Here is an 11,375-nt window from a genome sequence, read left to right on the forward strand (position 1 = left end):
AATGGTAGACCGTGCAGTAAGAAAAGAGTATAAAGTCTAAATATGATTAAAATGAAAATGACATTAAATGGAGAGAATCTGGAGCAGCGAGAATAAACGCTGACATCACAAAACCAATTACTTTTATTCTACCGCTCCAAAGGGGGGGGATGAAAGGCTGCGGAGAATGAAATGACCGCTGTGGTCAACAATGGAGCGGCAGCCGAGGTTTGAATATTAAATTTATCCTCCGCTCTTATATATTAGCCCATGATGATGATTTAATGGCTTTTATTGCATCGGCGGCAACGGGGAGAGGGGGAGAGAGGGGGAGAGAGAGGGAGAAGAGGGAGGGAGAGGGAGGGAGAGAGAGAGAAGTTATGAATTATGAGTAGAAGATCATGTCAGGAACATCCTACAGAAGAACATATTAAACCAGGGACCATGGACCTCAGTTCCTAGAATCCTCTCAGCTTCTTCTCCGAGGCAGTAAATTATCATGGTTCCAAAGGAACTTACAGACACTTTGTGATTGGTTGAGGTTATAAGCCACATCCATTGCCAGATAGTTCCTGCAGAGTGCCATCTTTAAAATCTATGGTGGTCACTGGTTAGATGTTTCCTGGACAGAAGCAAAGGGAAAGGGAGCTACAAAGAGGTCCGAGCTCTTCTGACCTGCTACTTCTCAGAGTTGTTTTCCAGGCGTGCATAGGAACATCTACATTTTGGCCAGAATAGGTGTGGTAAGTTGGAGAAGGTTGATTCGCTATGGTCACCCCTGAAGGGAAAAGTCAAAAGGAGAAGACGACGAAGGGGTGTGGCATTAGCTAAAGGCCAACAAGGTCCTTCAACACAACAAAGCAGTGTGAGAGTGAAGCTCTTCATCAGGGCACATGCCAGGGCCCTCATCAGGCCCTGGAACCCTTCGGACTCAACTTTTGTGAGAAGTACTTGTATCTCACCAATCCCAGAAGTAGCTGAAGACGAGGGCGATATGATGCGGCCCTCTGATGTTAAAAACATGACAGAGATGAATTCACAAGGGCGTTGACATCAAATGAAATGAATTTACGTCCAAAACAAACAAGCAGCAGGAGAGCTCATGAAAAAATTAAATGGTGAAGATGCTCTGTTGTCCCAAACAGCCGTGTTAGGTCAGACTGTGTAAGAGAAGGCGCGATGGATCCCCTTGAGGCTGAATTGCCTATCATAGGTGTGTTCCTCCATTTAGACCAGATGTACCTTCAGTGCGCTCTGAATTTGGACTTGGAGGACCCGTGGACTCCTTCTCTGATGTCCAGGTGCTTCATGCATCGAGTTTGGGTGTTAATATACGCTCAGCCTTTCTACCCACACCTGAAAATTGGGGTTAACCTTGACTCACCTTTGAATCCAGTGGCAGATCAGCTCCGATATGCAGGTCTGATCAGAGTCGGGTTGTTTGTGTTCTTCAGATCAATCAGCTCCTTTTTATGTCTCGTCACCGAATCTTTGCACGGCTCATTCGCAGTGATTTTTTTTTTTTTTTTTTTTTTTTGTTCCTTTCTCTCCTTTTATCCCGTCCTTGTCGCTCGGTTGATTCTCACCTATTTGTCACACCTTGTTTTGTCTGGAGCTCAACCCAAAACAGTCGTATCAAATGCTCCTCCACCCACTTTTTTTTGCTGCAATGACCCAGATTCTCCGGCTATGACAGCATCAGATTTGAAAGAAAAAAATAAAAAGTGTGGTGCACAGCCAGCCCCCAGACACCCCGACCTCCTCACTCCCGACCGAGCAGCTTTTTCACAGAAGAAGCCGAGCAGCGTGTGACAAACGGGTGCGATTACATGCCTGCCTGCTCGCTGCTTAGGCCTCCAGGGGCCGGGCCCCTTACGCAACAGGCTGGTGGTGACTGGTCCTGGTCCAGGATCAGGAAGACGGACAGCAGGGGACAGGAGTGATGGCACCCAGGAGGCCAGCCGGTGGCAGGCACCCCAGGGAAACCACCTCCCGCTCTTTGGGCCTTCACTCCAGTTTGTTCATGGCAAACTCAGAGTCCTCAGAGGGTCCCCTCTGGAATCCTGCCATGCCTGTCACCTGGGGCTTTCCCTCGACCGTTGTTGACGATCCCTGTGGGTCCCTCAGTGGATAAGCACTGAGATGTAATCACACTGAACCCACAGAGCCATGTGACGGACCATTCTGCAGCTTTTCCCTCTCAGTGTTCAAGTGTCATGCAACAGACAGCTCAGATCGTCAGTATCTTGCTGTTATTGGTTTAAATAGGGGTTAAATTGTGGGTGTCTGGAAGCGTTGCATAAGGATACAACTGCACTCGCCTATAGTAAACATGAGATAGTATCCAAAGTTATTTTGATCGTGCCCCGCTATTTCCACCATGTGCTGCTGTAGTGGTGGTGGTGGTGGTGGCAATGACGGCCCCCCAGCCTCTATGCACCACTGACGATCCCTCTCTCTCTCTCCCCAGGCACCCACCCTTCTTTGATGACAATCCATTCGGAATCTACCAGAAGATTCTTGCAGGAAAACTGGAGTTCCCACGCCATCTGGATTTCTACGTCAAGTAAGCTCCACTGGATCAGACACACACCGATGGCCGCAGAGCTGCCATGCAATGCCAATGCTAACTAGACCACCGGGAGCTATTGTGATGTTCAGTGCCTTGCCCACTTACATTTGAGGGATCGAACCGCCCAGCTTCTGATTTGAGGGTAGCCCAGGCAGCCGCCCCATTGGTCACCATTTAAGTCTGTAGGGTTTCCCCAAATAATTCGCCCATGTGAACCCATTTCACTCGGACTTCTCAGGAAAGTTATTCCCCTCTCCTGCTCTCTTTTTTTTTTCACCAACATGAGATTAGTTAAAAAAAGCAGTCAGGTGAATCAGCTGTGTAGATTATTTTCCATTCGGTTCCCAAGGCAAATGGAAAGTCATCTTGCAGTTGTTGTTAAAAAAAAAATATATATATATACAATTTATCCTGTGATGTATATATGCAATGAATTCTGCTGCTTGGTGATATCAAGCAAACACACCACACCACCCAACCATCGTGGAGACCATTTACAGAGATTGTTGCACATGAACTCTTTAAGTGTTGCCTGGAGTCAAACAGCAGCTTCAGGTGGACTTGCAATCACGAATGACCCTCCACCTCCCCCAACACACGTGCACACACACACATACATGCACCCACGCACACACGCCGTAGACCAGCTGGCCGCAGCAGGAATCTTCTAGATTACAGACTCAGTGATGTTTATTGTCTAAGTGCGAGAGCACAGCCGTCAGCGCCGGCCTAGTCGCCCTGGGGAGACCTGACACACACACTCACACACACACACACACACACACACACAGTTTCCCCTGATGATTCAGAGAACACACCAATCCCACACACGCACAAAGCCCTTCATCTCGCAGGCAGAAAACAGGGGAATTCTCACATTTCCACATCTCTTATCGGTCTTAGCGGGTTCCACGTCACACTCCCCCGTCTACCCACAGGGGAAAGGCCACCCTAGCCTTACCCCACCCATCAAAGTCTGGACAGGTCGACAGGCTTGACCATGGGTGTGAAGAGCGCAGAGAGATAGAAAGTTCATACTGTTGGTACCAGCGGGGCTAACTGCTGAAATGCTACAACAGTTGCTGCAGCAATCATAATAGAAATAACAATGGAGGAGCTCTGTCTGGCTCCCAGAAGATGGAAATGGAGTTGAGTCCATTCTTCTCCCATCACACACCCTCACTGGTGTCAGCATCAGAAAGGTGAACGGACGTTCAGCATCATCGTATGTTTTGGTTTATCTTCTCCCTGCTCCCTCCCTCCTTGACTTCCCTTCAGTCCTGAGGTCCAGTGGACTCCAGCGATGACAGTCCCTCGGCAACAACTGGAAGCACTTTTCACAAACATCCCAGTAAACAAGAGCACAGAACCATTCCTCGGGTTGCTTTGTAGGAAATTGAAAATAAAAGCTTTTTTTTTCAAAAGGAAAAAAAAAAATTCAGCAGAAATTGGGAACTTCTCCCGCAGTTGCTATGTGAAAAATGAGAAGGTCCATGGAACCAGTGTTGCGTGCATGTGTGCTGCTGCAGAGCCAGACACATTGTTTTATTTCCTTACTCATTCAGTTGAAAATCAGGATTATTTACTACTTTGTTGCTCAAACCGCCCTTTTTTTCCCCCTTCACCTTCTAAAATTCCACCGTTGTTTAAGCTTGCAAATATGTGTTCTGGCAGATGTTTCCCTCTGCGGATCGATACGCTGACATGCTCAACAACACCTCCTCATGCATGTCTTTATGTTCTGGTCCAGGTTTCTTCTCTGTAGGCATGTGTTTAGTAGTCCACTGGATTTGGATTTTTTATTTATTTATTTGTTTATTTTCTGAGCTATCAACTTGTTCTATGAGGCGTCTCCAAAACAGTTAAAAGGCCAATACGATCAGATACTGATGGATTGGTGGACTAATACCTCTGTGCTCCTTTTATTTTTAATAAGAATAAACATGAAAGTGCCTTATTTTCTTCTTCTTCTACTACTACTACTACTACTATTTCCTTGTGCTGCAACCTTGCAGTGGTCTCCACTGCTCATCACCTGCCTCCATCCAACCCTCTCCTCTCACAACATCTCTCTTCTGTCCTCTTCCCCTCTATCCATAAGCCTCTGATCTTCCTCTAGACCTCCTGTCTGAAAGCTCCATCCTCAGAAGCCTTCTACCCAGATATTCACCATCCCTCCTCTTCCCATGTTCAAAACATTTTGGTCTGACTTTAGCTCCAGAACATCTTACATGTGCTGGCCCTCTGATGGACTCACTCCTGATCTTCTTCATCCTCCTCAATCCCAAAGAGGAACCTCCAGATCTTCGTCTCTGCCTCCTGTCTTGTCCTCAATGTTTCCAAAACAGATGGAGTCTCAAAGCTGAAAGCGCGGTAGCTTCATCTGGGCCCACACACACACACACACACACACTTTCATCTCCTGTAGGTAGACGTCACAAGTTCGTAGCTTGAGAAGGTTTCGGTCTGAACAAAAAAAAGATCTTGTTCAGTTAGAGGGTTGTCAGAAGGACCTTGCTCAGTTAGCCGCTCCCAACGCCCCATCAGGCCAACACATCCGTCATTCTGACACATTTTCGCTTTTGGGTAAGAGAGAGCGCCTTTCAGAGACACACTGGTCCTCACCACCTTCTCCCTGTGTCCCCCAGAGACCTCATCAAGAAGTTCCTGGTCATTGATCGAGCCAGACGGCTGGGTAACATGAAGGTGAGCTGCTCTGACTTCCTGCCACCCCCTGAAACCGTGCAGCAACTCACCGTATTTCATACTTTCAAAGTTTCAGTGTCAGCAGTCTGAAAACCAAGACAGGAAGGGGAGGGAGGGAGGAGGGCTGCAGCTCAACATGTTTCCACTTAGCAACAAATGAGGATTTACAGAAGGGCTTAATTAGCCCTTCCAAGGTCTTCCACTTTCAGAAGAAGTGGTACCCGTCTGTTGGCACTCCTGTTTCTAAAACCAACGACTCCGGATCCCTGTGTTTTTACTGGACGAATAAACACAAGCGTCCGACTCCTCGCTTTGCTGCCCGTGAAACGTCAGAAACAGGAAATAACCTCCCCGGGTGTCCCGTCATTTTTGCGTCCAACGAAGACGACTATTAACTCTTCAAGTTGGTGAAGTTTAAACAATCCATGGCTTTGTTTTCACAAATGATTGCTGGTTAAATTCCTATCAACTGATTCTTATTGTTGACTGCAAGGGGGTGCAGTGGTTAGCACTTCTGCCCCACAGTAAGAAGGTCCCCGGATGGATCCCCACCGGGGGGGGCTGACTGGGCTATGATTGGTCAGTTCAGTCCTTTGACACCAAAGCTCCTCAGGTCATGACCTACACTGACCTACACCTACTGAAGTCCCAGCATATGACGGACTTGAAAAACAGTTGGCTGACATGGTGAAGGCTACATTCACCCAGCCGTTGTGTCTGAGTCCAGACTACCGGTTCCTCTGGGCTCTGTCCTTGAGGAGTTTATTCTCAAACTCGACTTTGTGTTCCAGAATGGAGCAGAGGACGTGAAAAAGCACCGCTGGTTCAAGACGGTGGACTGGGATGCAGTTCCACTGAGGAAACTGAAGGTGAGACTGATGCCGCCACTCAGAGCTCTGGCTTGTGGTATCTTTGTAGTAGTACTACTGGCTAGTTTTGTTTTCCTTTGTCACTAGCCAGGAATCACTAGCATTAGCTTAATCTGCTGTTGCCACAGACAGGCCCTGACCTGCACCCTGTCTTCCCTCATATACACAGCCACCCATAATTCCTAAGGTTTCCCATGAGGGTGACACATCAAACTTCGAGGTGTACCCCGAGGACGACTGGAAGAAAGACCCCCCTGTGCCCCAGAAGGACTTGGAGATCTTCAAGAACTTCTGAAGCACCACCCTGGAGCTCCCAGAACCTATTGTTTAAGTCTTCACTGTCCCAGGAGGGGGTGTCACACTTCTGTCCCTGTGCATTGCACCGCACAGATAATTTTTGCTTTTTATACGTTTATTTATCTAAAGTTTATCAGTTTTGCGATTTTTTTATCACTGCTTTTTCTGAGCCTGCTTTATATGCAAACAAAAAACAAGACAAAAAAAACAGGGTTCCTTGGCAACCAAAGGACTGTTATGTTCCAGGTTGAAAATACAACCGGGTCATTTTTTTTTTTATAATCCTCATATTTTATATTCAATGTTTTTTTTTTTTAAAAACACTTGTCGCGTCCAAACATCGGCCAGTTGTCTCACAATTCGGCGTCATAGACGTCATGTCCACCTTGTCTGTCATGGCCGCCACCTCACCTGAGAACTCCAGACTGCTAGCACTTGTTGGAGGTGCCTTACTTTACATCCGGTGTCTCAGAAAAACTGCAAAAAAAACTATCCACTCATGCTTTTTCCGGCACTGCTCCTGGAATGGCAAGATTGGTTGAAGGTGAGGCGTCAGTCTCCCTGCGGCCGCAATGTTTACCCCGGCGTCTGCTTACGTTGTTATTAGTAAACAGCCACATCTGTTCTGCAAACAGGTGACCTGTGTTGCTGTGGTGCCATCCGCTCTACCCTTTGAAGCGGGGCCACGTTAGATCGGGGGAATTTGACAAGCACCTTACAGCCCCCCCCCCACGCACACACACACACACACACACACAAACACGTGTGCAGTCGGGGCTAAAAGATGTGCAGGATGATGAGGGACCCAGTTCTTCTACCTCCTGATGGTCCAAAACCTCAACTCGCCCCACGTTCACGGGGCCCCCGTGAAGCTCCTTTCCAAGACCCTCATTCTGCTATCCCCTGCAACAAATGCGTTTCCATATCTATGTCTAGAGGTAGACAAATATTTCTCCTCAGCAGCTCCATGGCACTCTCACCCATCCGGACCATGTAAGCCAGAGCTGACACCATGCCTCAACAGAAATTGGGCAAAGACACCACTTCTCTGCAAGCAGGTGACCACTCTGACCTAGACTCGCACCTTAAAGTTATAAATACATCCAGCTTCTCCAGGAGAGGCAGAGAGATGGAGGGTGAAGCTGGAGGTTTGGGTGGCTATTTCTGCCTTGGCGAGAAGAAGTAGTGTGGAAGAAAACACTTTTCTGCAGGCAGAGCGCCGTTTTACAGGGTTATCGATTCAAGACCAATGTCGTACACACTATTCGCCCGGTGGGTATGTGTGGGCGCTCACCACCCATTTCTGAAATGCCAGCACTGAGGGATACTGCATATATCCGTAAACTAATAGTTGAAATAATATCACAATGTTCAAAAACCGCCTTTTCCCTGTCAGTACAACATATCAGTGCAGAGCTGAGTGATCACATGAACTTCTGAAGGGAGTTCTGGACAGTTCTGTTGTTTGCTTCAATTGTTTTCTAATTCTTAGCCATTTTTATTGATTTTCGTGCACTTCCTGGTTGGGTTAGACCTCCAGCTGATTGGTCGAGGCCAACAGGACATTTCTACGTTGTTTTTTTACACAAACTAGCTTCCTGAGATAACCAGGCAAGTCGTGGTTAAAGGAATTCTAGTGTTTTACGGCCTGCCTGGTACATACTGTACATGTGTGTCTCTGACCTGTGACGTTTGTCAGAAGTCGGCATGATGCTCAAATGTCCAGCAACACCTGCATAACAGGACAGGGGGCCTTGATAGACGACAGACGACAGTCCAGCGTTCTTCTCCCTTTTGATCATTGACATCTCTGTTGCCTTAAATCACTTTGATAAGTGCAAGTGTCATAATGGCCCGAGCATCACTGTTGCATCGTTTTTGACGCCTACATGCTCCATTCCAAAAACAAACAGTGGACTCTGTCATGGGACAGATCCAGTTACGGCCAGAGAAGTGATGCATTTACCTTCTTTTCCTTTGATAATATTTATGTTCTAACCACCAGTGGCTATTTTCACAAGTCCCTTTATCCTTCATGATGTGAGAACCTTAGCCTCTTTTGGTCGAACCCATGTATGTTCATCCTTAGAACCTGCAGTTGTACGGAGTAAGTGTCAACCCACCGGCCAGGAAATGTCCCAACCAACCACCTTCACCGCCACATCCGTCTGCACCTGGAGTCCATTTTGTGATAAAGCATTTGGATATCCAACACTCACACAGAGGAACTGATGAGCATTCAGGGGGAAGACCAGCCTGCTTCAAAGAGTTTGCCAACTTGTTAGTAGCTGTGTTTGGACACGTCCATGTTGTGTTTGAAGGGCTCTAAACCTGCAGGAGGTGCCCCTCCGGTTGAAGAGGTATTGGGAATAATAGGAAGGGCACAGCGGTTCTCAAACATTCCCCAACAAAGCAACATGTGACTTCCTGACAAACCATCATGCTCAGCTGACTTGAACTTCTGTGGTGCTCCCATTGGCTGAATCTCACCAGCCAATCAGGTGTTTCTCACCAATGACCTCTGCCAGGTTGGACTCTTCAAACAGGCCCAGGGCCTGTTGAGGCTCAGAGACTCCAGTTAGCTCCAAAGGCCTCCTGGCGATTGCAGAGGGCTCCGAGGGGCTCCAGGAGGCCTTAATGCTGCGATCCCTGTCCTGGTCCGATACTTTATGACACTATACTCTTGGCAAGATCAAGTGTGAAACACCTGGACATCCTTAAATATATATGTGTCCTGTTGTATCTCCTGTAGGTCCATTTATCGACTGTTACAAGGTGAACCTTCTGATTCCTGTCTTCTGGTCAAAGCATCTCAGTAAAGTTCCTCACCGATCCACTTCTTGTTGTTATTTTTCTGTTTGCATTCAAACACCTTACCAGAAGGTTGTGTTTTCTGTTCACGTTGTGTTCATCAGTCCATCAGCCAAACTCATCTGGGTTCCAATACCCACAACTGCAAACGGGACCCAGATGAGTTGCGAGGGAGGTACTCAGAGCTTGAGATCTCAGCTGTCAAACCTGTGTGAGGTGGACCTTCCATTCCAGACACCGTCACCTGCAGGGTGGAGGTTCAATTCCTGGTGTTCCTGCCTGCGTGTCTCAAGTAATTTTGAGCAAAAGCACTGAAACCCCCAGTAGTTCCAGATGGTCTGGTTAGCACCTTTCACAGCAGCTCTGCAGACATCAGTGAGTGAATGAGTGAGTGAAGAAATGAATGGGTGAATGTGATTCCTCCTTCCACCTCTGCTGTTCCATGTGTTTCTGCAGCTGACAAACGTCTGTCCTGCGATCCGAACCCGTTCTGTACCCCTGGGCCACGAGCTGTTGCCATCATGAGCAGTTTTCCACCCGCAGCTCCAAAAGGCCTTCACACACAAACACTGCACTCCCTTTGTTTCCTTGCATACGCAACTTTTAAGCAATGTCACATTGCATGGAGACACAGGCAGCTTTTTAGATGTTTAAACAACTGAAAAAACAAAACACTATCCTTTCTTTCTTTCCGTCTCTCTTTCTTCTCATGTCCTTTCCTGTCACTCAGCTGCCGACACCTCCAGGCGGACATCATTTTGGAGGGAAGGGGAAATCTAGAGTTTCTGTTTTGCTGTTTTTTTTTGTTTTAAAGTGCAGCAATTCCCCCTGGTTTTGGTGTATGTGTGGGTGCGTGCGTGGGTTTGTGCGTGTATGTGTGCCAGAACGACATCATTGCGTCATTTGGTAGATGTCTGTTTTCTAAATTCGCTCTCCCCTCCTCTTCTTCGCGAAGGTTTACCCTCTTTTTGGCCCAACTAGGAGAGAAAACCGAACCCTGTCCACTACAGGTAATAACACAGTAGGGAGGACAGGTAAGACTGGGACAGAGGCCTGGTTTCCATGGCAATATTACCAGATGAATACTTGTATTCACCAGGTGATCCATCATCGTCCATCTTCCCCAGAATGGCGTTGGTGGTGCCAGAACACGCAGCACTTTGGAAACAGACAGACTCACTGAAGTGGTAGTTGCCATGCACTGGAGGGTTGATCATAACAACAATGGTAGACCTCTGAGTACTCTTGAGCACTTGGACCCTCATGAGTCCATCCGGTCTCCTCCCTGTCCAGAGTCAGCAGTAAATCCTCCTCCTCTTCAGTCCATACAAACGCTCCATTATTCTTGTTTACACTCGCAGTAGTTCCCACGGTTTTCATGGCGGCCAGACAGGAAGAGTCCCTACACGTGTTGTTTTCTACCATCACAAAACACAGTGCCAACTACTGGCCTGAAAGATATACTACAGTACATCTGCTGTTTCTTGTGGTCTGCTGTGCACAAAGATCATACTCAAAGCCGTTTGGATGTGCAAACTTTAGCAAACGGCAACCAAAAGCGAAATGTAATGTTGTTGAGGAAAGGGGGCCTGACTCTGGGGGGTTGGAGGTGAAGTGATTGATTTTCAATTCAGAGTCCAGCTTCTATCCAGCAGTTTGTGAGCAGCTGCGAAAAACATTTGCACACAAAGTATGACTCTGAGATTGTGTGTGCGTGTGTTGGTGTGTGTGATGATGATGTTGCCTCCTCTTTAAATCACTTAGTTGTATCTTCCCACATATTAGTCCATCCATCTCGCTGGTTTGTTCCACTGATCCCGCATTGCCTTCCCTTTTCACTTAGGAGTTCACCTCCTCGCTGTCAGGGGCTGCCAGAGAGTCGCGCCGCTGCTCCTCACCAGCTCCAAGCTCAGATGGCAGCCATTTAGGCGGCTGACAGTGAGGCATCATGACAGTGATGGTTTTTGTTCTTGCCGCGATCTCCTCCTCCTCTTCTTCCTCCTCCGCCCCCGACTCCCCTTTGTGTATTTACATCTATTTGACAATAGATTGTGTTACCTTCTTTCATTTCCTCTCTGACTGTGGGGGGTGGAGGGTGCTCCTTTCGCTGTGGGAGAAGTGAGTCATGTTTGGTCTGGAGT

General features: G+C 47.6%; 1 protein-coding gene across 2 annotated transcripts in view; it reads left to right on the forward strand.

Annotated features, from left to right (window-relative positions):
• The window catches only part of prkx (protein kinase X-linked), a 33,772-nt gene extending 24,513 nt beyond the window's left edge, over window positions 1-9,259 (forward strand). For both annotated transcript variants that reach the window (XM_086147838.1, XM_086147839.1), the window contains exons 6-9: window positions 2,450-2,545; window positions 5,200-5,257; window positions 6,049-6,126; window positions 6,296-9,259. In XM_086147838.1, coding sequence (XP_086003964.1) covers window positions 2,450-2,545; window positions 5,200-5,257; window positions 6,049-6,126; window positions 6,296-6,421 — 358 coding nt within the window. In that variant the 3' untranslated portion in view covers window positions 6,422-9,259. The remainder of the gene's footprint in view (window positions 1-2,449; window positions 2,546-5,199; window positions 5,258-6,048; window positions 6,127-6,295) is intronic.
• The last annotated feature ends 2,116 nt before the right edge of the window (window positions 9,260-11,375 follow it).

This window comes from Fistularia commersonii, chromosome 6, assembly GCF_037954325.1.
Source record: "Fistularia commersonii isolate RoL2024-O1a breed Wild chromosome 6, RoL_Fcom_v1.0, whole genome shotgun sequence".
Classification (NCBI taxonomy): domain Eukaryota; kingdom Metazoa; phylum Chordata; class Actinopteri; order Syngnathiformes; family Fistulariidae; genus Fistularia; species Fistularia commersonii.